The sequence below is a fragment of the Podarcis bocagei genome (genome assembly GCF_964188305.1).
Source record: "Podarcis bocagei genome assembly, chromosome: 2".
NCBI lineage: Eukaryota > Metazoa > Chordata > Lepidosauria > Squamata > Lacertidae > Podarcis > Podarcis bocagei.
The window spans coordinates 74,477,728-74,504,527 of record NC_138126.1 but is presented as its reverse complement, the minus strand read 5'-3'; the positions used below and the strand labels follow the sequence as shown (position 1 = coordinate 74,504,527).

The 26,800-nt window shown below is 40.3% G+C and overlaps 1 protein-coding gene across 3 annotated transcripts; it reads right to left on the bottom strand.

Moving 5' to 3' along the window:
• Positions 1-1,669: 1,669 nt before the first annotated feature.
• On the bottom strand, positions 1,670-24,859 carry CDKL3 (cyclin dependent kinase like 3). 3 transcript variants are annotated; one of them, XM_081181619.1, is made up of 13 exons: positions 24,706-24,859; positions 22,996-23,177; positions 21,873-22,067; positions 20,475-20,653; positions 19,150-19,262; positions 16,972-17,111; positions 12,356-12,444; positions 9,453-9,594; positions 7,775-8,100; positions 7,412-7,505; positions 4,017-4,176; positions 2,322-2,419; positions 1,670-1,865 (listed from the first exon to the last, which is right to left on the bottom strand). In XM_081181619.1, the coding sequence occupies exons 1-13, from the start codon at positions 24,770-24,772 to the stop codon at positions 1,827-1,829; spliced, it is 1,824 nt and encodes a 607-aa protein (XP_081037745.1). In that variant the 5' UTR covers positions 24,773-24,859; the 3' UTR covers positions 1,670-1,826. The 3 variants fall into 3 exon arrangements, with proteins under 3 accessions (XP_081037745.1, XP_081037747.1, XP_081037746.1); XM_081181621.1 differs by having other exon boundaries at positions 22,996-23,168; positions 24,706-24,833; XM_081181620.1 differs by lacking the exon at positions 24,706-24,859 and adding an exon at positions 24,666-24,687.
• Positions 24,860-26,800: the final 1,941 nt, after the last annotated feature.

Genomic DNA, 26,800 nt, shown 5'->3' with positions numbered 1-26,800 from the left:
ACAAGCTCCATTCAGGTGGTCCACCAAAATGGTCAACTTGGCCCTGCACTGTTTATTTTAATTGCGACTGTTTTGACCATGGCAGGTTAACAGATCATCAAGGCCTTGGCCCAAGGCTTGTGATTCTCATAATATACAGTAGTATGAGTTTTGGCTATGGGGCCAGTGCTGAAGGGGAAAATTTTTATTAAAATCTAAGTTTTGTATGTGTGTTGATCTGCTGGAGAAAGCTTATTAAGTGCTTTGCTGAGACCCCCAGTAATTTGGGGCTGCTAGATGAGTTATAAAACACAATACTTGTATTAAGTTCCTTACTCCACCACCAGCACACACCCACACTCACACACGTTAGCAAGGGCCCGAAGTTATTTCCGGAAAGCAGGAAATTCTCCTGAGTAGCACTTCTCAAAAGGGGCACATACATCAGTATTTTGGCAGAGAAATAGATGGTACCTGTGTGATACCAGCCAAACCAGACTTCAGAAAGCTACAAGCAAATAACCGAGCTCTGCTTCAGTTCTGCACTTGGTGAACAATCAGGGACAAGAAAGAGCCTAGCTAGAATTTGGAGCCTATGATGAAAGCTGTCGTTCTCCAGCACCCAATGATTTATCTCAAAAAATTAGTAAGCAGCTGTTTGAGGAAATTATCCACTTGTTTTCTCCCTGAGACAGTCATCTCTTGCTGCTAGAAGCAGCACGGTAATATTTAATTTTATAAAAGATGATATCCTGCTTTTTTCCAGCAGGTGGACTCAAAGCAAACCAGGTAGACTCAAAAGCTAGCTAGAGCTGTTCCACAAGCCAAATTCTTGTTCTTACAGTTTTCTTTGGGCCTTAGTAGTGCTTGCCAGATCTAACAATACCCTTATCCCAATATAATAGCAAGGTTAGCTTTGTGCAAGTGGAACAATAGTTCTTCTCCCTCCACAGTGCATGGGTCTTTCTTCCCTTTCACTTCTTCCATTCTATGTCAGATGTCCAGGAGGCCTAATTTGCTGGTGTATGGGTAGCCATCTTTCATTAGTGAGGCTCCTATCTGCAGTAGCTGCAACCTTTTTTAAGCCTTTCAGCAAATTTTGTATTTTTGAGCAAGTACCATAGGCACAAGTAAGTTTCCAGTTACTTTTCTCCCCTGCATCTGCCCCACCACAGGGGTGGACTTTGGTCTTTCAAATTCCAGCAGCGCCCTCTGCAAGGCCAAAATTCAACACCCCCATCTCTGACCTTCCATTCTGCATGTATACCATGCCATAGCTGTGTCGTCCCCCTTGTTTCCCCACACTGGGCACTGAGCCCAGTCACACTACCCTAAATCTGCCTCTGCCCACCACCACAAAAGAGAGAGAAAGTGCACACACAATTGTTCCAAGGGAACTGGGTAAAAGTTCAATTTAGTATATTTATTCTGAGCCTTCAAGAAACACATAGAGCAGAAAGAGGAAATGGGAAAGGGTGTCACGCTTCCAACTTCCTCCTTCAGTTCTATATGCTTTACAAGGAATAAAAAGGTAACCACCCCAATTGTCTCATGACCAAGGGACAGAGGCCTCATGGGCACCAGCGCAAGACCTCAAAGGTCCCATTGCATCTATAGGCACCACACTGGTGACCCCCCTGCCTTAAAAATACTATAAAGTATATTGTAAAAATGAATGTTTTTGTGACCATCACATTTCAAAATACTTTATTAGAGGATCTACACATGGTATGCAGAGTTATTCATGAAACTTTTTTAATGAAAAGTTTTTTTGAAAAGCAAGTGTCTTACTCCTCCAGACATTGTACATCTTCCCAAGATGCATGCTGTTTCACGGGCAAACTTGGCTAGTTTTCATTTGGTGTATTTCCTGCATTTCCTGTGTTCTAAATATTAAATTAAAAAATAAGGTTAGTTGACAGAAGCCAATTAGTGAATACTCACTTTTTCATCAAATTAAAACTATCTCCCTCCAAATAAAAAAGCAAAGCATTTTTAAACATACAATCAATATTTCTAAAAGACTTCAGCAGCTTTTTAGCAGATGTCTAGGAAATGTTCCCATTGAATGCAATTATGCATTATATTTACTTGTAAATGACTGCCAAAAGAATGCAAATATTACATGTATTCTCTAATTTTCAACAACTCAGTAATTATATATTTTAGCTAAGTCCAAGAATATTTGTACCTTGTCCAAATATTGACAAACTCTTTTACTACAATTCAACAGAGAGTTAGCTATCTTTAATTGCATTATTTTAAACTGGCATAGGCACACTTAACTCACTGTTCAGTTACAGAATCCATGTTTTTATGCTGGCTAAGAAATTTGAATTTACCTCAAGTTTTTCACGATTCTGATCCACATTTAGTAAAGATGGTATTTTAGATACTTCAGATTTCTTTGACTCCCTCTTCAGCACTCTTACCTGTTTAACTTTTACAAACAAATACCTAATTATTTCTAGATTTGGATGCTTTTCTAGTTTGAATTATCCAAAATGTACAATCCAATAGCTAAGGAAACAAAGAAAACCATGATTTAATTGAATTTTTTTTAAAATGAAAGATAACTATTTGTTTTTGGCTTTAGAGCTTATTATATCATGGAAGCTTTCATTTTTAAATTCAGATTCTTGTGAACACAATTCTGTGACCTCCCACATGGGAAAAACCAACTGAAGGGGGCATTTTTCTGCTGAACATGGGGTAATAGGAAAATATTTGAGCACTAACCCCCCTGGCCACTGATCATTCATTCAGTGGTGCTTTTAGTTCTTGACTTTGGGACACCCTCTGGGGCCCTGTAGTCCACAAACCCCACAAGTGACCACCAGAGACGGGCATCAGACCCCGGCTTTTTACAAAAACACAGATTCACAGTGGCAGGCCGGCAGACACTCATGCTGCTCCCAGACTCTAGAACTCCCTCCCTAGAGAAGTTAAACGGGCTCCCTCCTTGTCCTTCTGCTAGTAGGTGAAGACCTTCTTGTGCCAACAGGCTTTGGGGAACTGATTGCTTTTAATGAGGGGGGTGCTGCTGTGCTGTGCTGTTTTTGTTGTGATTGTATGCTTTGAGTTCTGAACAGTGGGAAAAGGCCGGGTATAATAAATAATAATAATAATATTCAGTAATATGCTGAACCGGCTGCAGTCATGCATACTATCAATTTCATTTTCCCAGCCTTTCTCTGGGTTCCACATTTTTTAAAGAAAGAAAAAAACCTCTTAATGGTGACACCTGGTAAGTTTGTGGGGCAACGGAGTACCCACCCCTCAGTTTAACAAGTGGTGTTGGGAAGAGGCTCCTTTTGCTTCATTGATATAAATTTCTGCAGCTGCAAGCACAATTCTCGGAGGCCAGATTCAGCCATGCCCACCCACCACTTCAACTGAACACTTGCCAACACCACTCAACCTTTTTAATCACTTCAAATACAGAACCGTAATACAGAAGCCATAATTCAAGGTACTCTGAAATTAGTTCTGTTGGCCCAAGGAAACCTTAGTCTTAGTTTTATGAAATGGAAGTCATTTCCCCTCTCACCTCAAGCTACATGGCAAAATTTTGAAATTTTGTGTGTGTTGTGTTCAAAAGCAGTTTGCGATATGTGGAGTAGGGGTTCTGTTATTCAAAGAAAAATCTATACAGAAGATCCATGACAGTATTTTTCAACTTTTGAAATAGTTACTTAAAAGCAGCTCCAAGTAAGGGGTCTCTTTTTATGAAGCAGCAGTACTGGGAAGGGGATGTTTTAATTCACTGCCCTTTCTAATACCAATAAATAAATAAAATCAGCATTTACATACATTCCAGCCCTGAGCTGATTTCTGTTTTTAGTTCTATTTGCATGCAGCTTTTGATTTGAAAAGGAAGGAATCTGACTCATCAAAAGAAAGCCTTAAATAAAACTGCACGATTTTGCAGCACGTTCCACAAATCTTATATATAGATATTTAAGTTTCATTTCAGATTAACTCATCTGAGCCTTACAATTTATCTGAAAAAAATCTACAGAAGATAGCAAGCATACTTTCCATTCCTTTCAGTTCTTTCTGTTGCCCCGTGGTTAGCTCTGGGAAGTGAATGTCCTTCTTCTCACATCTTGAAATATTGCGTTTCTTTCTGTTTATTGTGACCATTTGATCAATCTGAGCAGCTCTTTCATACAGAGAGACCTTCTCTATTTGGTTCTAAAAATGGAAAAAGGCGAAAGATTTATACGATCTGAGGAGAAGCCAGAGTATAAAAATGGAATCAGTATGTATCCAAGATAACATCTGTGCTACAGTTTCAACTTATCTATGCCTTTATGTAGTTAATTCTGACCTTGACACAAAGTACTAATAATCTTTAAAGTCTGTCTTTCGAGGAAGCTTATATCACCAGGCAGGAATAAATCACTATTATGGGCTAGAAGAACTATTAGAAATTGCATCTTTCTGACAAAATCAACAGGTCTTTTTTCCTTAGTAGCTGGCAAGCATCCAGCAACAAATATATTTGTTTATTTCCATGGACAGTTAAATCACCTGTTCGGTTTACAACATCTACCGGTGACGCATGACAACTCTCTTATCTGCTGAAGACTCCCTTGAGCAACAGTAGTAGAGATATCTGGACTGTATTCCACACTATCCGGTGAACATTATACATTATACAAAAGACCCAGTACCCAGAATACTGGGACATTTGCTACAGTGGCGTAGCGTGGGGGGTGCAAGGGGTGCAAGCCGCACCGGGCGCAACATCTGGGGGGGCGCGCTCGCTGCCTCCGGAGTCGCCGAAGAGCCTCGGGCGCAGGCTGTAGCAGAGCCACATGTCTCGCGCGCCCGGCTGAAGGCGCCCGGCAGGCAGCGGCTCTCAGCGCTCGCCGCGGAGGACGCGCCAGGCAGCCCCTCCTCACAGCCCCGCCTCCGCCGGTGCTGCTGCAGCCGCTGGGCCGTTGCATTTTCCTCGCCTCTCTGCCCCCTCCTCCTCCGGGCAAGCGGCGTCGTTTGGGCGGCAGCGCCAACGGCAACTCGCAGGTTAGGGGTTGGGGGGGCGCAAATTACGTGCCTTGCCCCGGGTTAGGGGGCGCAAATTACTTGCGTTGCCCCGGGTGCTGACAACTCACGCTACGCCGCTGATTTGCTATGGCCCATGAAGTCCAGCAGAGATCTCTGTGGCTAATAACTTGCATGCCCCAGCCCTCCAGCATCCATTGCCACTTGCAAACAGGCAGTTCGGTGACTGTAGTCACTAGCCTCATCCTTGTGCACACTTGCAAGCCAGCTTACCAATTGGTGCTGTAATGTACTAGGAGCTGAGCATCTTTTTGCTCCCTGTCCAATTAGTGCCATAGCTGCTTGTGATCAGGAGCTGACATCTGCCTTTGAGAATTTGGAAATTTCAGCTGATGTAGAATTCAGTGGCCAGACTTACAATTGGGACCAGTAAAAAAAGGTAAAGGTACCCCTGCCCGTACGGGCCAGTCATGTCCGACTAGGGTTGTGCGCCCATCTCACTTAAGAGGCCGGGAGCCAGCGCTGTCCGGAGACACTTCTGGGTCACGTGGCCAGCGTGACGAAGCTGCTCTGGCGAGCCAGCACCAGCGCAGCACACGGAAACGCCATTTACCTTCCCGCTATAAAGCGGTACCTATTTATCTACTTGCACTTTAGGGGTGCTTTCGAACTGCTAGGTGGGCAGGAGCTGGGACCGAAAGACGGGAGCTCACCCCGCCACGGGGATTCGAACCGCCGACCGACCAGTAGGTTCAAGTATATAATATCCATGCTTGTCTGTCTGCACTGACTTCTAGGTTGCTTTACAGGCCCAATTCAAAGTGCTAATTTTAGTCTGTAAAGCTTTCTACAGCCCAGGACCAGATTACATTATAGAGTGCCTTTTTCTTTTTAAACCTGCATGGAGTCTCACGTTGTTCTTGGAGATCCTCCTCCAAGTATTCCTTCTAAGGGCTACATGAGAAAACACCTTTTCTACAAGCAGGTCTAACACATTTTCAGTGCCAGGTTAAGACTTTTTTTGTACACTCAAGCGTTTGAATGTTGATATTTGTCTTCTGCTTCCTCAATAGATGGTTTTTCATTGCTTTCTGTTTTACAGTGATCACTTGTGAGAAATTTATGGTGGGAGATATGAACATGTGGGGTAGGAGATGTTTAGCGTGAACACTATTAGCGTTGTATGTTTTTTAAGGAGTATTTTTTGCTATGTAAGTCATCTTGAGACCTTCAGGGGTAAGTAGCCATACAAATAAAATAATAATACAGCAAAAGCAGAGGAGAAAAGCAGCACTAAAAAAAGCAAAACAAAAGGAGAGTGAAGGAACAGTTGTGCAAAGCTAGTGCTTAGAAGGAGGTTCCAAAATACGTGAGTGAGTTGTTTTAACTAGACAAGGAGATCCTTTGCCCTGAGGGTGATCTTTGCTCAAAATGCAGCCAGCCTTCACAGAAAATCTTGCTACTTGCATAAAGGTAAAGGGACCCCTGACTATTAGGTCCAGTCGTGTCCGACTCTGGGGTTGCGGCACTCATCTCGCTTTATTGGCCGAGGGAGCTGGCGTACAGCTTCCAGATCATGTGATCAGCATGACTAAGCCGCTTCTGGCGAACCAGAACAGCGCACGGAAACAGTGTTTACCTTCCCGCTGGAGCTGTACCTATTTATCTACTTGCACTTTGACGTGCTTTTGAACTGCTAGGTTGGCAGGAGCAGGGACCAAGCAACGGGAGCTCACCCCGCCGCGGGGATTTGAACTGCCGACCTTCTGATCGGCAAGTCCTAGGCTCTGTGGTTTAACCCACAGCGCCACCCGCATCCTCAGCCTAAAGCTTCCTTCTTCCTTCACTTTTCCCTGGGTGTAAGCACAAACAAAGACAAAACCTATGCATAGCTTTTGGGGTGGAGGATGGGGGGGGAGTAAGTCTATTATTTGAAGATTAACAACTGTGGTCCAGAAGCTAGGAAGGTATGAATGTCAGCCTGCACATATAGTGCTTTAGTTGTTGCTATTTTTTCAACAAGTGCTCAATGTTTTCTAGTAATACCAGCAAGTGTATGGAGGTGGAAGGCTGATTCTGAGTGCAAAAGGGGCCCATGGGTGAAACGGAAGCTTATTTCTCAAGCAAAGCTGGGCTAAGTAAAAAAGCATGTAGGTAGAGACTTCAGAGAGGTAAGTGTTAATGCAATGGGACTGTTTAGCAATTCTATGTCTAACCCTTGTTGATAAAAAAAAGTAACACTCCCTGCTTTATATACAATCTGGCAGGCACAAGTGGGTTTAAAGAAAGAGCCTGCTGTTTTTGCATCAAATTTGGCCCTTAGGCATGTCAATCATTCTCTGAATTGCAACCATTGGCTTAAAAATATACTTCAAAGACATAACCAGATGAACCAAATTGATCTTTAAAACTGTACACTTACTTGAGATATAGTCCCTTCTTCTTGACGGTTATTTGGACCTATTTGTGACACTTGTGGCCAAGGACTTCGTCTTTTCTTTGCTTTTTCAGGTAACCTGATAAACAAGCAGATAAATGAAGGAACAAATTCATTCTCAACTAAGAACTCATGTCATTAGATTTTTATTTTTTATGAAGCATGTTCCATATTTAATATCTCCCCACCCACCCCATACGCTGTGACAGGGATAGCTCCTCGATAAGAAATCACACATAGCTTATCTAAATTCAGCAGCTAAATTGTTTCTTTTTAAAACTTTGAGCAAAAATTGATCTTTCCCAAGCATTCCAATTCCCCACCTGCATTCACTTTTGCATTACATACCTTGAATTAGGGCACAGGAAGTGAGAATTGAAATTTGCAGTAAGATTTCCGCAGTTTGGGTTGATGCGTGGCATTGTCATAGTGGGTGTCTGTGGAGAATCCTCCTTTGTCCCACCAGCGTCAGTGCCGGCTGCCAGACCAGTGCCATCATTGCCTGTCAGTTTGTTTTCATGAGGAATGTTTAGAGCATTCTGAGACAGAGCAGCCCACTGCGAAACTGCGTCTTCTTGTTCATTCCTTTTCAGCTCTGAGATTTCAGATTTCACCCCTTTCATTTTGATCCCTTTGACCTTCATCTCCTTTGGTTTTTTGTCCTTTTCAATTTCCTAGAACAGGTAATACACACAACTATTAAGCAATTCCTTCTATTAACCTACATTCTGATCCTATAGAAAAAGTTGGGAGTTGAGATCCATGGAGTTGAAAGAAAAACAGTAGTGTCCAATTCATTTCAGAGTGTGAATCACTTTGAATTTCTTCTTTGATACATTCAACAGGAAAAGATGTATAATCCCTACATAATTCCTCAATCCACCAACTATAGATTAGTAGCTTTGGTAGGCAAATGGTCAGGCAATCAAAAGTGAACAACAGTTTCACTTTCTGGGTCAAATCCTGGAAGTGACATGTGGATCATGGACACAGAGAAAAATCCTGAGTGAGCCAATAGTAAAATGTTTATGAAATACTAGAACACAATCTAAAAATGATCTTGAATTTGCTTATTAGTAATTAGTATTCAAAGTAATGCTGCACTGTTGTGGAATTTTCTCCATTCTCACAGTTTCAACATAATAGAACAGTCACTAATTCTGTGGCCTACTTAAAATTGCAAACCATTCCTTAATTTCTCTCAATGTTCATAGCCCTGAAAATACAAATATTATAAAACAGACCAATAAGTGCTTCTCAGACTTTGTTACCATAACAAGACTCATGTCCTCTTCTTTCCTTCTTTGGGACACCAACTATCTTAATTCAACACATCTCAATCGTGAAGGCAACAATCACATGACCAGCATAATAATAATAATAATAATAATTTTTTATTTATACCCCGCCCTCCCCAGCCAAGGCCGGGCTCAGGGCGGCTATATAACATATAACTCATTCAGCCTAAAAGTCAGGTGTGGCTGACAAACAATGCAACAGAGGCAGATTCAGGGGAGTGTGACCAGTTCACCCACACTGGGTGCTGAGCTGAGAGGGTGATGCAAGGGGCACCACAAAAATAATGAACAACAGAAGGCATGAGGGTGCCAAATGTTGGTGTTGCACAGGCACCACTTTGAGAAGCTCAAAGTCCACCTCTGCAATGCAACTGGCATGGGCTGAAACTGTTGTGAATAAGTATCACATTGACCTTTCATTTAATAATATGACTGAATCCCCAGAGTAAGCTAAAATTCTCAAGTCAAATCAAATTCTGCAACCTGTGTACATTAGGCAGGTTTATTCTGTTTACACTAGTTTATTCTGTTTATACTAGTGGGATCTGGGAACCTAATATATGTACAAAATGATAAGCAAGTAATTAATGGGGAATAATAATTGTATACCTGTAGCTATCTATGGCAGCTCTCCTAACTACTCAGTGTGGGGTGGCATATTGCTAGCCTATAGTTTTTGCTACATGTAAAATAATAATAAACATTCTTAAAAAAGTAATCATTCTTACTTTCACAATAACTGGGCCACTCTGAGACACGTTAATGTGAACTGTTCTTTTTTCATCCATCTCTTTATTATTGTCTCTGAATTTTGAAAGAAAATTCAACTTTGCTTCTTGTAGTAATTTGGATTTCAATTCTGGTAAGAATCTGATAATGGAAAGTGCATTTATATCAACAAGCATATACAAACAAATTCTAGAGGAGTAGCCATGCTAGTCTCCTGTAGCAAGAACAGCAACAAAGAGTTTTATGGCATCTTCACAACAACACATTTATTATGGCATAAGGTTTTTTGGACTACAGCCTACTTCTTCAGGTACTTGAAGTTGTATCCCAGGTAGCAGGTATATGTCTGATTCAAATGGGGAGGGAGTGTAAACAGGTGAAAAGGAAATGAAATACTTAAAAGTACAGATTATGGGTAAATTATATTATGAGTGGTCATTCACAAAAAGTAGTTGCTAATCCAGGCATTGGGAAGCCAATTAACACATGTATTAAAATCCTTTACGCTGATTCAATCTACAACTGATACCACTGAATTGCTTGACGTATCATGATTCAACCGTTTCATGTTGCAGTCTTCCTTTGAAGTTCCTTTGTTCAATAATGGCTACCTTAAGAACCATCACAGAATGGCCTGGGTCTGAAATATCCCTCCACTGGCTTTTCTATATTGCCATTTTAGTTATCTGGTTTGCCTATTTACTATCTTTCAAAGACACCAACCTGTTTATCCTACGCAGAATGCCAACCATGCTAACTATGATCCACAAAAGCTTACGCAGCTTTGTAATACATTTGCTAGCCTTTAGGGTCCCACAAGACTCCGTTGTTTTTGCTGCAATGGATTAACACAACTGCCCTTCTGGAATATATTTAGCAGAACTAGAAAACATGCCAACCACAACACATCTGTTCTACATCTTAGTTGTGGCCCTAAAGGCAAATACTTTAAAGACCACTTGCTTATAAGTGCATTGTGTTCCATGTCAAATGTTTATTTCTCATTGCAAACCATATTCCAACTTTCAAGTTCTGTTTCAGCCTTCATAAATTATGCACCGGTCTATTTATTGTATTCTAAAGATCAAGCATTCTTTCTTGACATGGAACTTTAAAATAGCCCCTTTGAGGTTTGAGAAAACAAAACAAATGCCTAGAAAGATTTGCAACAAATTTGTTCTTTTTTGCCTAATGCTTGACAAGACGATTAAGTCAAGAAAAACAGTATCATAGTGAATGATTGTCCATTTAGCTGAAAATCATAACACAGAATGATCTAAAAATACATGTACTAAATTCCTAATTATATGAATGAAATTTATTTCAAACTACATGTCCTTAGAATTGCAACCTTAAGGTCCAAATCCATGAGTTGGATGTATGAATTGGAAACAGCCTTCTGCACATGGATTGTCCTTCTAGCTCTCCCCCCCCCCAATAAAAACCCCAAAACAAATTGCCACCTGGAGCCAACAATATACAAGCACTTAGGATGTGTGGGTTCTGCACAACATCCCTACCTCTGAATAGATTCTGATCATGTCAGGCTTTAAAGTGTCAGCCACTTGCTGAGGTAGGTGACAGTAAATCTGTGCATCCTGTTGCCCTTCTCAAAAGGTGATTTACACTACCCCACTTGTGACCATTTATCTTTTAATGATGGAGATTCTAATGAGCTTTGATCATTCAGAGACACAGCTGCAGTACAGAGTGGGGGCTTTTTTTGTAGCAGTAGTTAATTTTCAGAAACTTCAGTTCAATTTACACAGCATCCGATGTGCAAAAACACAAGCTGCCGCTGTGCCTAAATATTGCTCCTGGCACCCAGCTGACTGAAGAGCTTAGGTAGCAAGTTTCTCCCATGTGTGCTGATGTGTATGAGAGTTGGCTTTCTCCTCCTACTATGTTACACCACAATCCTACCCATGTCTTGGCAGAAGTCCTAATGAATTCAATGGAGCTTACACCCAGGTAAATGAGATTAAGATTGCAGCTGTGGTTCCTAAATGGAAGTAGGAGTCACTCACTGAATGAAGGGCCTCCAATTCTGAGGCTGTGATTTTCAGGTTAGTTTGATACCTTTCAATTAAGCATAGCCTGGAAAAAGGATGGTGGAGACAGACTAGAGCAAGACTTCTACTTGATGGTGAGTTCACACATCAATCTCATCTTCCTTCCAAACTGGCTCCTAGAAGATCGGATCAGATTGGCTCCTATGTTTTGCAAAATCATTTGCACTCCTGAACATTGTCACAGTGTTGTTAAGAGCTTTTTAATGTATACAGTGGTACCTTGTGTTACGTACTTAATCCGTTCCGGAGGTCCATTAATAACAGGAAACCACTTGTAACATGAGGCGTGCTTTCTCTAATGGCACCTCCCACATGAGGCGGGCTTTCTCTAATGGCGCCTCCTGCTGCTGCCATGACAATGGAGCGTAACTTCCACTCACATCCTGGGGCAAAGGTTGCAACAAGGGGCATCTACTTCCAGGTTAGCAGAGCGCGTAACCCGCAGCATTTGTAAGGGGAATGGTATGTAACACGAGGTACCACTGTATTCACAATTCTTCCTGGTTAATGCAGGAGCCATCAGTCACATCTCATGCACTGGCCAACATGGTGTTGAGACATTTGAACAGTTACAATCACACAGTAGTTACATTTGAAACGGCAGTATTTTGCATTTCAAACCTAGTAAGAAAACCAGGTTTCCCAAAAATTAAGTATTTGAGCATAGGGAATATGCAGTATCTCACCAACAGAAGCATTACTATAGGTGGAGATGTTTTGATTCCTCCCTCACTCCTAACAAATTATTAGCATGTATTTGTCATGAAAAATGTCAATCATCTTGAAAGGCTCTCATAGAAAAATCCAAAGCCTGAGGTCATGTCACTTACTTTTCAACAAACCCATCTCTGGTAAAATAGTCATGCTGTAACAAATCAGCAGATGATATCCTATCTGCAGGATCCATTTGTAAGCAAGCCTAAAAAATAATGGAACAATTATTTTAGAAGGCAGCATTTCTAAAAGCTTATATAATATTATCCAGGGGGGAAATGTGTATAATAAAATGTGTACTATATAACATTTATTATTTATTAATAAGTGAAATAAACAAAAAATGAAAGCATATTGATATTGTTATTTAACAATTTTAAGGAATATTAGCATATTTTCTACATGCAGTCATTTTGCCATTTTATTACTGTAACAAATAAATCTCTCTTGATTACTGTGAAAATTGAGCTGAAAATTGAGAAATTTTGTTTCATGGTACTTAAAATAAAAGATAAATATCTTTTTTCTGATCTTTGAAATCTCCCCTCTTCCAATAATGGGTACCCAGACCCCTTTTATAGCAAAAGAACTATATAACTGCTGATCATTTACTGTATTACATGGGATCCAGCCATTCTGCCTACAGGAAACATAACTTGAATTTTCCCAACACAACATGTTATTTTTGGAAAAACGCAATGCTTCCCCCAGCTAGCAGAACCATTGAGTTTTGGAATGCTGTCTGAACTTTATTTGAAAGGGCTGTGAACATTTATTGGATAGCGTCTGTGAAAGCAATATAACAGAATAATAACCATGTAAAGAATGCAGCTTACATGAAAGTTAAAACAAAAGGCCAAAGAAGTAGTTATGACTACTGCATCAAAAGGAAGCACAATATGTTCTTTCTAGAAAAATGCAATAGTACTTTCACTGGGATTTTGAGTGCTATTTTTGCGTATAAATTTGTTGTGTGATTTATTTTATGATGTATCATGCTATGGTATCCATACGTATAAAAGGTGAGCTACCAAAACGTCCCCCTCACAGTGCTATTGTGCAGGGGAGCGGGAGCTCCTATTGGTGCCAATTAAAGCTTTTTCAGGACTAATAGCTGTATGGAGCAGTTAATTTTTATCACTATCATAGCTAGGGATGGAAGGATTAAACCTCCCATCCTCAAGTGCTGAGGTCCCAATGGAAAAATCCCCAACATCATTTAAAAACAAACAAACCTGACAAACTTCCCTAGTGATTTATTTGTCATATTATGTAATTTGGCTCGAAGTCAAGAAAAAGTGTGGAGAGTCCTCTTAATGCTTCTCCCTCTTTTCCTTGAGTCTTCTACTGTATATGAGTCACTGTAGACCTGACATCACCCAGCACTGTCAGATGGATGGGAGTGACACAGCAGCAGCAAAACTGAAGGATGGAGTGGCTATCATGCCATTGCCTTTGTACAGGCAAAACAGTACCACCAAGATTAAAATGAAATAGTGGTATGCTTTGAACTGAATTAGACTCATGCTTACAAAAAAAAACCCAAAAAAACCTAGCAGAAGCTTCTCATCTTCTTCCATGACAGAAAAATACTTTGTGCACACAAAAGCTACTTTGAGCTTTTTAAAAGAAGAGTGAATACAATTACTGGAAAATGGAAAATCAATCTGGTTGCCAGGACCCTGGAAATTAAAAAAAACAAAAACAAAACGTGCCAGCTCTCTGTTTACAAAGGTGTTGCTCTGAATGAATTAATATCTAAAAGTATGCAGCTCACGGAGCAGCTAATTCATATTTATACCTGCTAAGTACTTATTTTTTGTTAAGCTGCTTGCTTGCAAGTGGTGAGGGCGGATCCCCAATGAAAAGTAATGATTAGGAGGGTTCCCTCTCCCGGTGGACAATTTACCTGCAAGGAAGGGGGTCTATGGTCAGTGCTCAACAGGGGGTTGCCTGGCGGGAAAGGGATCTGAAGTTTTGAGTTGGGGGAGAAGGATGAGCCTTCTGTAGTTAGCTGGACTGGAAGGAAGCAGCCTGGGAGACATCAAGTTTGCTTAATGTTGTTTTGCGGATGTCAGGCAAGAACACCAGGCTTCCTGCCTATCATTGAGAATGACATACCTCTTCCACGTTCTCAGCTTGCACCTTTGTAAATACAACAGCTATCACAAGGACAGTGTAAGTTTCCAGGGCTCTCTTCCAAAGAAAATTAAACTGTCCTTGGAACTTCTGATTCCTCAAAGAAGTGAGGAACATGCAAGCCTATTTTTCTGGAACAATGCTGCCCATCAGCCAGCTGCTCCATATTTATCAAGGAGCAAATGTTGCCTAACATTATATAATTGGCCCACATAGCACACTGTTCAGGGAGGGGTAGCTGTTTTGGGATGATGTTATGGTAAATCAAAGTTTTATTCCTTAATCTTTATTGTGCTTTTGAGCAGAAATATAACTTAATGGACTCAGTCCAATACTTTTGTAAGTTTAACACAAAGGCATCCAATGAACAACATAGCTATCACTTTCTTTGCACAAAATACTTTGCTTGTATCGCCAGCATTGTTTAATATGCAACAGAACTGTGTAACAAACAAACTGAGGATGCCATAGCATCTCCATGTTTGGCCAGTGCCATTATTGGTTCATGAATACTATCATTCTGTGACTTACAGAACCTTGACTTCATTAACCTTTCACAGAATAAATAAGAGCCTTCATTTCCTTAAAACCAATCCTACCAGTGCTAAAGAAATTACTGCTGGTAAGGACACTTTATCATGGCATGTCTTGTTATGTTTGTGAATCGAATACTTTAGACTTTTGTTCATGTATGAATAATAGCAGTGCAATGCACATTATTGCAAGCGTGCCTGGCATTGCTGTTGTCATGAATGATTTGTTACGTTTGTAATGGCACCTTCTTCAACATTTACATAATTCTCTATTAAAAAATGACTTCAAGCTAAGATCTGACAAACAAACACTGCCTAGAAGCATGTTTGCAGAAACACATCAGAGAAAAAGAATAGGAAAATGCATTTTGCAATTAAAATATTACAAGGAACCCTAATGGAACATCTTTCAAGATGACACCAGAAAATGCAGGATGACTGATTTATTTACACTGATGTTGTTCTCATTTTGATTGAAATGGGCTGGACTATTATAGTATGCTTCAAAATTTCAACTAGATCTTCCAGTACAATTTACCACAGATGAGCCATTGCAAACCCTATTTTGGAGCCAGGATACTGTTTGGCCCAGTGACCATGCAACAAAAGCCAGTGTTGCTGTGATTGCTCTGAGCAATGTTTCAAGTGACAAGGACCAGGCTCGGATAAGACAACTGATGCCACATTTCAGGCCAGTCACGGAGGCCTTGGCAGTTGTTTCATAGCCACTACCAGCCAAAACAACCCTGGGGTTTAGAAGGCTCATCAAGTGCAGTACTGTTGTGTATCAACCCAATTGAGGTTTGTTCCAATTCAGCAATAAACAGTGGGTTTTCCCAGAGACAGTGGTGGTGGGGAACCATTCTCATACCCATGCCTAAAAATCACAGACTGTGCCTAGAAATTATGCCACTAACAGAAGTGTGGACAAGCCCTTAGTTACTGAACTTACATTTGTAAGCATACTCATAGCTCCAATTGATTCCATTGTAGGGTTGCCTACATTAGCAATGTAGATACATGTAATAAGCCATTTAAAATTCAACGGAATCCTTCAGAGGATTAAACTGCTGAATGAAGTTCTTAGGTCTCTTATTTCAACCATAAAAACTCTCATAAAGATTCTTTCTTCCTGAATTTAGATTCTAATGTACAGATTCTACTTGAAAATAATGTATTTAGGATAACACCCAGAGAATAGAAAGCAACATGGAATTAGTTGTTGTCATAAGGAAAAGCAGCTTATACTTTAGGAAATTTAACATTCTCTTTGATAAAGACCTTATCAAAAAGTTACCTTAAAATTTTGCTCTTAAACTTCTTTAAATGGATTTGAAGGTGTGCGTTTTTTAAAAACAAGCGCACCAGTTACCGTATTTTTCTGTGTATAAGACTAGGTTTTTTTACCCAAAAATTAGGTTTGAAATCATCTTAAACACGGGTAGTGCTTCCTTAATTTTGAGTCCCCCAAAATAGGAGGCGTCTTATATATGGGGGGCGTCTTATATACAGAAAAATACAGTATTTCCTAATATAAGAGAATGAATGGTAGGTTCAATCATAAAAAAACAGAGCATCACACACATTGCCCATACCAAATGAACTCAAAGGCACAAAATAGTTGTTCACTGTGGTAAAACATTCATTTAAAATGAAACAGATTTTTGTCTGTGAAATACAGTAAATAAGTCTGGCTTTCTTAACCTTCTGGCATTGAAGCTTTTAGGATAAACTTTTCTTTAACAGCAGCAGGAGAGAAATTAGAAAAATGAAATCTCATGGTCCTACCAAGAGATTCTGAAATGTACAAAGGTGATAATTAATGAGGCCTGGACAGAGATTTCAAGTAATCCACATAGCCTACTTATCATCTGTAGTGGGGGAGTCAGTGAGAAAGCAGGGGTGTGGGGGTGGGGAGTCGGGATACCACAGGTCTGTAGGTCAATCCTAAATACACAAAGTAACAGAAACACTGAAATGTCAATTACAGAACACAAACTATACCAGGCTACAAATAATGATCATCAGTAAGCTTGATACTCAGACCTCTTCTGACATACATGAACCATATCTGCAACCAGGGCACTGAGCTTGGGATACTTTTTCCTTGCACTTTTAGGGTGCTGAACTTCAGGAAGGACCATCCCTGAAAAAACTGGGCTCCTTATAAAAATATTCTGAAGGTGAGGTGTCAAGTTACCTGAAAGAAAGAAACCCAATAAGCATTAATGTGTCAGATAAAAGGCACATTTTGTTGACAAAAATCAACTGAATTTCAGGTGCACTCCTGACACTTTGAAAAACAGAGCATGCTTCTTAAGACTGAAATTGACAAAACGTTCAAACACGTTTAATTATGCTAACAGTGCAATCCTATACAGAAGCAAGGTCCACAGAGTTCAGTAGGACTTACTTCAAGGTAAATGTATATAGGATTGTAACCTAAAATAATATTGGTGAAGATCTTAAAGTAATTGTACTTAAGACTCATTCAACACAACACTTATGTAGAAAAGCCCGGCCCTCTTGTCCCTCTACTTTGCTCAAGTGAGGCAAGCACATTCAGTGGTACCTCGGGTTAAGAACTTAATTCGTTCTGGAGGTCCGTTCTTAACCTGAAACTGTTCTTAACCTGAGGTACCACTTTAGCTAATGGGGCCTCCTGCTGCTGCCGCCACGCGATTTCTGTTCTCACCCTGAAGCAAAGTTCTTAACCTGAGGTACTATTTCTGGGTTAGCAGAGTCTGTAACCTGAAGCTTCTTTAACCCAAGGTACCACTGTACTCCAACCAGTTCCTGCAAACCCAGAATAGGTTAGCAACTCCGCATGCAGACCTAATCTTGTCAAATTATTAAACGTTTATTAGGAATATGGAAAGCAAGGGAGACCACAATGGGAAAAAGCAGAATTAGCTCAAATCTATGTACAAACTTCAATCCTTTTGCATTCCCAAACTTCAACAACAAGATATTTGCTCCAAAAGGGGAAAAAATAGTTGGAATACTAAGGGCACACTTCTGTAATGCCAGCTGAGAGTATAAGATTTAGTAGGGGCTCTGCTCTATCAATGGAACACAAGATGCACAGAAACATAGAACACCTCAAGGCTTTTCTGTCACAACAATAAACTGGTGGAGTGGCTAAAATGGAGTGCAGCAGGAGGGAGGACCACACTTATAATGTATTGTTATACCTCTGATCTATGGAGACTCCTGCGTCAACAGTATACAGTAACTTTACACCAGCCTCTAGACCTCGTATAATAATTTCCCTTGAAATGATTCTAATAGAAAGGGGTCAATATGTTAAAAGCCACCCCGTATCCATGGCCATCCCACCTACACTGCCACTAGAGAACTCAGCATATGTTATAACTCAACACCTAATCATAACACTAGTATATAAACTATATTATTATTTATTTAAGACGTAATGCATTTAGCACTTAACTGCATGGGTCTCTAAGCAATGTACAAGTAAGATCCACTGAAATAAGTAATTCAGACAAACGTGTTTAAAAGTGCATGGTCTAAGTGTTCTAATTTAATAAAACTGTGGGGATATTGTTTTTGTTTCTTACTATGTTATATATTTTTGTGTTTTTATATTCTAAACTACCCTGTGATACTTGGATTATGGAGGTATAGACATTTAGTAAAGTAAAGTAAAGTAAAGTAAAGTAAAGTAAAATAAAGTAAAGTAAAGTAAAGTAAATCTACTTATGGAGAAATGGAGGGGTAATCTGCTCAGCTGCTCAGGAGGACCAAACTAGAAAAGACTGCAGTAAATCTCCTGGATCTCCTCAGCTATTTTCTTTTCTCTAAATGTAAAAGCAATTTGGCTGGTGATGAGGGGGGCAAAATGGATCACAGCTACACCACTGGGAGTGAGAGGGAAGTTAACATTTTCTTACGCCAATTTCCTGATCCAAAAGTTCCCTCCCTCACCCAAAGCTGCTCTTTGCATCAAAGGAGAACACAGACAGAACTACTGAACTGTAGAGAATGTTATGTTGAGCATATTCCTTCTAGAATTCTGTCTGTAGCTTTTGATGGCAAATGATTTCTTTTTTTTAGGTGAATAATATATTTCCTCCACTTCCCTTAATTAAGAAATGGTGATTTAAAGCCCAAACCTTGTATAGAGATGTACAATGGCTAATTACTGAGCTTAGAGTAGCAATGAACAACATTTTACTACAATGATTTCTGCAGAGATCATCTGCAGCAGTACCTACCTACTTTGGTCACAATTTTATGAAGTAGGTCTAGGTCAGAGCTGCTGGGTAGATAGGGGTTGCCAGTGGCCATCTCGATGATCATACAACCTAAAGCCCAGATGTCCACAGGTCTAAGATCAGGAAATGAACAAAGTGCTCAACAATACAGAGACTGGAGCTATAATAAAGTCAGCTAAATCTTTTCAATAAGAAATTTAAAGAAAAAATTGAAACGTTTATAAGAGTACAAAAATTGAAACTAAAAACATGGACAATTAGCAAAAGCCAAGGGCATAACAGTCAAATTTTATTGTCCATGGAAGTCTGCTGACTTCCAGCAAGTGCTTTGAGGACTGCAGCCTGGCAGCACCCCAGCCCTAAATGCATTGTGTTGGCATGCATCACAATGATTTCAATGGAACTTGGGATAAATTTTATATAAGGCTGGAATCAGAATCTCTTCCAGACTTCTCTCAATTTACCTATACACCACAGGGGACTTTCACAGTTGGTCAAGGTGTGGTATTGTAAGACGTCTGCCAATGCCTACACCACAGAAATAGACTATTGCTGACACCCAGAGCCCCCTGACTCTGTTCCTTCTCATTCTCCTTCCTGCTACAGCTACCTGCCCTCTCCAGGCTTAATAGCAGTGGCAAGAGGAAGGAGAAAGAGAAGCAGCCTTTATTCAGCCTGCCCTCTCCTTCTGGATAGTGGTACAGACTGGCTATTGGGGGGCAAGTAAATGGTCTGTGGTGACAGTGCCAAAGAGTTAGACCTACTCAGGGCATTTTGCCCTTGTGCTCTCCAAAATCTGGGACTGACACTGCAGTTGGCACTGGGGAAATTGTTAGCCTAATTGCATCATGCCTATTATGTGCATCTATGTTCCACTGAAATCAATGAGACTTGTAAATATAAAATAATACTGGTGTGTAATCACAGTGTAACACAACTACTTCAATTTCAAAATATAGCAAATAGCAGAAACCTTCACTAGTAGACACATTTTATTTAAAGGTAAATGTTTTTTCATGTCACTGAATCCAATGCTATATGTACAGTTGTGTAGGTTTATGAACAATGTCATGTGAATTATTAAGATTGGATATTTTATCAATCTCACCCTTCATCAAAAGAGGAGTTGCTGTTTAAATGTGTGTGAGGGCGCCATCTCATGTCCCTCTGCTATGCCCCACAGCATCCAAGTTTATATAAATTTGTTTTTTCGGTGCTTTCATGTGAATATCCTTAAACAGTTACCTTCTTGAATATCTACGGTAAATATAAGATAAAGTGCTGTCCAATGCAGGCTCATTAACAGGATTTTAAAAAATACATACTTCCCATATGTAGTATCTTTTAATACCAACTCTGGAGCTCTGTACCACCGTGTGGCCACATAATCAGTATAAATGTCACCAGGGGCTGCTAAGGTCCGAGCAAATCCAAAATCACAAAGTTTAGTAATTCCAGTCTGTGAAACTAAAATATTCTCAGGTTTGATATCACGATGAATGACCTGGCAAAATAAGAATAAAGCTTAAGAACAAAATCAGTTGAACAAAGAAAGTTTAAGAATCAGCTGAGAAACAAAGAAGTTTATTTTTAAGGAGGAAAATTAATTGATTACCCAAAGTTATGAAATAAACAGGCATGTTTTGCCCATCAAACAATTAAATTGAGATATGGAGAGAAGCTATAAGAAGAAATGGAACTCAGAGAATAGTAAGAAAATAATTATTCTGCTGTTATAAAAAATCTGGATTTGAGGAAAAGTGTGACTGGAACAAAACTAAAGTCTATGGTCATATCTACATTTAAAATCAAGCTTATCTCATGTTCCTCTGACATTTGGTGAGGGTACTGAGAATTCTCTATGAGAAATCCCTGCCTCCCTCACAAAACTATAATTCCAAAGACTGATTGGTGAGAAAAATGAAACTGTTTTGACAGCTCAAGCCTATGCATGTGTAGTCAGAAGTAGGTCCCACTGAATTAAGCTGGGTCTACTTAAAAGGAAAGTATAGAACTATACTCAGCACTTCTATCAGGTGGGTATGTGCTATGCCATTATCACAGGATTTTTCTGAAGCAGTGTTAGTTCCTGAAGCTTGCAATGCAGTTGGATAAGGGCATTTGCAATGAACAGAACTCATAAGTGTGCTATCCTGTGACAGCACATGCTGTAAATCAGTGCCACAGCTGTTGCCAAAGTATGGACATTGTTTGATTTCTAATTTTGCAGCCTCCTATACCTTAATGATCTTTCTTCTTTAAAAACCGTGCAATAGTTTTGTATTTTCACAACTGCAATAGTTTTTACAAAAGCCTCGTTTCACCATGTATTCTCAGTAATGAAGACTATCAAACTTTATCTATTGTATCTACAGTATGTTGAAATTATAGAGCATAATGGGAATAAGGCAGAAAGAAGAATATGAACAGATTGGTCCATAAACAAAACATATTATGTGGCGTTTACATTCATGACCATATACATGAGGCAAATAAGAGGATATTTTTCTCCTGCACTTTAAACAGGTGATTAACAGAAACACAACAGGTATAGTTTTTCTTGAACTTCTGTAATAGGGAAAACAGCATCTGTTGAGCTTAATATCCTGAAATTATTAAAGGCAGATAAACCTCTGTCAATAAAAGATGTGATAAATTATTCAGATTGAGATTATTCTGTTTCAACCTTTGATTTTTCTCCATGACTTTTATAGGGTACTTACATTGTTGCTGTGAAGATAGTCAATTGCTCGAAGAATCTGGTAGAGATACCTTTTAAGTCTTCTATTATCCAGTCCATGAGAGTAATGCTGTAGCTCATCTAAAATTGTATGGTCAATAAATTCAAAGACTAAGTTGATTTTCTTTTTCTGTTTAATGACATCAATCAGATTGACCAAATTTTCATGACGAAATTGCTGTTGACAAAAGAGGAAACAAACTTCTGTTCTTCTTCCCTTTGTAAGAGTTTTGCAATTCATCTACTTTCTCGCAATTAATTTGAGCCTACACAATTTGAAGTGATTTAACAAACATATCCCTAGTACTTTATTGGGAAAATACAATACGTATTTATAAACTTTGTTTTATCATTTATGGAGAGATTAAGAAAAATAACTTTAACTATAGCTATAAAATTATTCTATGAATAATTAACATAAAGTTTACTTCATTTAAGGTCTAGTAAACATTCTACCACTGTGTTTTTATTCCTTTACGTGAGGCATAATTATTTTAACTGGTAGCAACACAAAATAATTTCACAATGTGTCTTACTATTAACAATAAGAAAAGGAATAGCGCTTATGTTTGCCTATATAAGGCTCTATATATTTTCAACATTAACACAACGTCTAAGGTTTCTAATCTGAATATCAGAAAATCTGTTATCACTTATGAAAAAGCAAGTTTTCAGCCCTCATGGTTGTGAAGAAAATATTGGAAGAAACTCATATTGGAACACTTAGCACTAAAATACCACTGAATTCACCGGAGCATAGAATCTTAGAGTTGGAAGAGACCACAAGGACCATCGAGTCCAACCCCCTGCCAAGCAGGAAACACCATCAGAGCACTCCTGACATATGGTTGTCAAGCCTCTGCTTAAAGACCTCCAAAGAAGGAGACTAGAACATATCTATGTACAGTACTCAGAAATCAACTGACATCCTGGTTCTAATTTTAAAGCATAGCAACAAAATAAATCTGACACAAACACTATCCCTTCCCTTTTTCTGATATGTGTTCAGTAGGCAATAATTAAAAGATATATGTAACAAGTATGCATATTTGATCTCTGGGGATATCAACGCATTGATTTTCAAAACGGCAATAAAGAAAGCAAACCTTCAGGAACTTTATCTCTCTCATTGCAATTTTGTTGACGGACTTTTCAGGTTTCTCATAAAATATCTTAATGGCAACTATATGTCCTGTTTCCTTGTGTTTACATTTCATTACCGTTCCATAACTTCCCTCTCCCACTTTTCCGAGGATCTCATACATCTCCATACTCAAGTCTGAAATCTCTTCAAAGAAGGGGGAAAATGTTATTTTGAAGTACTCAAACTTTTTTGTTGCTTCTTAAATGAATTCCGCAAATAAATTTAAAAGGAGCTATTCCTACACAGAAACTTTTTCAACCAGTTTCACATCTAACAAGCGCTGCAGCTGTTAAAGACAGTAACACAAAATACCATGTAGTTCTCCCCACTGAAAGAAGGAAGAGCTGTAAGTATCAAGACCAGCTGTTATTTCTTTTTGTGCAATCTACCACTGCTGCAGCAAAATCTGTTTTCCTTCAACAGGGCTTGCACATGACTTGGGGCTTGGTGTACTGAAACCTCTAGTTAGGTAACTAGGAGTGGCCTGTACCTGAGTGTGCAAGGGACATCTGACACCCCACTTTGAATTATCTCCAGATTATTGTCACTAGGGCAAAGTGTGTATAATTTAAATAATCATACATTCTTCCCCACCTACTCATGCATCTGTTTCTTTTAGATTGCGCTAGGGACCTGCCCCACCTGTTAATTGTAAGGTGTCATGCCATGGATGGTCTTAAATAAACAAATCAATCCCCAAGACTTTTCTTACACTGTAGCTACTGCTGGTGTTCCTACTCCACCACCTTGTAAACAGTTTTGATCACAGCAGTACAATATAACTAAAGAGGCAATGTGGAACAGTTCCTGTTTTCATATGGGGGGCAGGGAGTATCACTCTTCATTCATTGATTGGAGACATCCCACAATTCACTTGTAAAAAGCTTCACCACAAAGTACATGGGAAATGCAGTTGCACAAAAGAGCTGCCTGGAAGTGCGGAGGGAGGGATGATCTCACCTCTCCCACCCCCACCTTGGGTGTCAGCATCTGCACCCTCTGTGTCTGTGGTTTATCCCGGTCCACTTATGTTCTGCCCTCACACTGCCTAATGACAGTTCAGCTGCCTCTCTTTCCTACCCCTCCCTACACAGATCCGGCCCTTGAGAATCACCCTGCCTTGTTTGACAGGAAACCTCACCAGCCTCTCAAGAAACACCTCAACCCACATTTGGGGCACTGGCGCAGAACCATTGGGGCTCAACCCCTGCCAGGTCGCACGAGCCCTTCTGTGGGTTTGGATGCTCTCTCGCATTTAAATCTTTGCTTTGGAGTCACTGGCTGGTATGCATTTGTTAGAATCATAGAACTGAAGAGTTGGAAGGGACCCCTAGGGTCATCTAGTCCAACCCCCTACAATGCAGGAATGTCAACTAAAGCATCCATGACAGATGACCTTCCAACCTTTGCTAAAAAAACCTCCAAGGATGAGAAGTCCGTTCGATTTTTATTTTAAGGTAAGACGCCCTGGGAGGCTTTTTGGCCAAAGAGCAGTAAACACAACCGGCCCCTCGGCCTTTTCTGCTGCTCCGCAGTTCCCTCCCTCCTGCGGTTTCCCTTCTTTCCCCCGCCTCTCCCGCGTCCCGGCCCCTACCGGGGCCACCTTGGCTCCGGGAAGCGCCAGTGCACCACCCACGGAGGAGCTCCTATTAAAGGTGCTCCTGCCTCTGACCTGCTCTCGGGAGCTCCCCATGTTGACTCCTCCTAGGCCCAGCCAAGCAAACCGGCCCTGTTACCATAGCAACAGCCGGCAATATCAACAGCCGGCCGGCCTACGTCACCCGGGAGCGAGAGGCAGTGCTTCTCTCTGACCTCATCGCGTTCGACGCGTTCGAAAGGTGGGGCGAGTGCTGAGCCTTGGCCGGTGGGTGACGTCAGCTGGTCCCGCAACATACCTGCGGATGGGGCCGGAATCGCTCCTCTTACCTAACGGGGTTTTCTGAAAAACGACCGTTTCGCAAGGCTGCCGGGCCTCCGTTAGGGTTTTCCTTGCAAGCACCACGAAATGTCGACTGCCCCAAATCGATCTGCCCAAGATTGTAACGCGTTCCGATGGCGGGGCAGCGCAATCCGAAAGGCTGCCATTCGGAATGGCGTTTACTTAGAGCAGGTATCCCCAAACTCGGCCCTCCAGTTGTTTTGGGACTACATTTCCTATCATCCGTGACCACTGGTCCTGTTAGCTAGGGATGACGGGAGTTGTAGTCCCAAAACATCTGGAGGGTCGAGTTTGGGGATGCCTGACTTAGAGAGTAAGCACCACTGAATGTAGTGGGCCTTTTTCTCAGAGTCAGCATGGGAAAAGATTGCACTGTCTTGGTTTCCGATGATGGAAGGGTTCAGAAGTGCTGTTTGATAATTCACTTTATGCAGGTAAACAGGTATGCCAGCAAGGGAGCAGATCCCACAGAAAGCACCCTGTACCCCAGGTTTCAGGTACAAACTCAGATGCCTGCTGTTATCCTCCAAACTGCCAACCACACAAGCAAGCCTGACTTCAAATGATGGGGGTGTCACCTCCTCCAAGCCTGATAGTTAGGAACCATCTATCAGGAGACCATTTCCTAATATTTCCATCTAACATACCACTTGCAAAGGAACAGCTGGACAGCACCTGTCATAGTATTTTATTTCCCACGGCTGGATATTTTTACCTCTCATCCAAAACATTCCGACTTTCATAGGTGCCCTCATTAATGATAACAGACAGCATGTGAACTTGTTTGAAAAAGAATGGAAAGTTATATATAATAGAAATCAGCTATCCACCTCCTGTGTGCCAGGCAAGACAGTGGGAACTAAAATGTACACACACACACACCCAACCAGTCTTAACATAGGAATATTGCTGTTAGGTTTACACCTCTTCTTGACAAGGCACTCTTTCAAGGCACGCCAATTTCTAAAATAAAAATATAAAAACAAAACAGAACACAAAGTTAATGGACACTGGTGACCAGTGTTATCTAGATCCAGCTAGCCATTTATTTCCACCCCTTCAGTAGCTGAACAAAAAAAGCTTATAGAACAAAATTACCACGCGCATGAGCTAAGTGTCTTATGACCTATCCACCAATGAATCAAGAAGTTTTTTTATTAATTTCTATTTAAGACATCCATCATCATCATCAAGTATGAAACAATTTGTATCATATATACAGTCAGTGCTTTTTTCTGGGGGGGGATGCAGGGGTATGCATACCCCTAAACATTTTATGAATCTAAGTTTGGCCTCATTGAGGGGCAGTATTTCAATATGAGTAGGAAAATGAGAGTACCCCTAAACATTTGTTAAGGGAAAAAAGCACTATACAGTTATTTATTACTTCATAATTAAATGCTATTCCCTTAGGACAAACCTTTATTAACTGATCAGTGGTGGGTTTGTGTATGGGTTTGTGGGTTTGTGCAGCCTGAACTCAGAAAGTGCATAGGAAAAAAGTGCTCTATTCTCTTGGCTGCCTAAAAGTCAGTGCCATTACATACCCACCCACACACACCCTACAGGACTGTTGCTCTGTGCAAAATTTTTTATCAGGGTCCAGAACTGCTCCTTTCATACACAGATTGGGGGGACTCATAACCCATACAGCACAATTTATAAAACAAAAATAGTACTTTTTCAGTTAGTTTTTTGAGCTGCTGAGTTTTCAAGGCTTTTCATGATTCCTGGAATGTAAAGTTAAATCTTTCAAATTTCTGCTCATTTAGTAAAATCCATATAGGATTTTGCAGTTGCTAATTGCTACGAAGAGAAATGTGGATGC

Excerpts from the sequence above, each read along its gene's own strand:
- CDKL3 (XM_081181619.1), bottom strand. The coding sequence starts at position 24,772 with ATGGTAACAGGGCCGGTTTGCTTGGCTGGGCCTAGGAGGAGTCAACAT. Across the intron at positions 23,178-24,705 it reads TGGGGAGCTCCCGAGAGCAG|AGATTTCAGACTTGAGTATG; the intron begins GTCAGAGGCAGG and ends CCTTCTTTGAAG. Across the intron at positions 4,177-7,411 it reads AAGAAGGGACTATATCTCAA|AACCAAATAGAGAAGGTCTC; the intron begins GTAAGTGTACAG and ends TTCCATTTTTAG.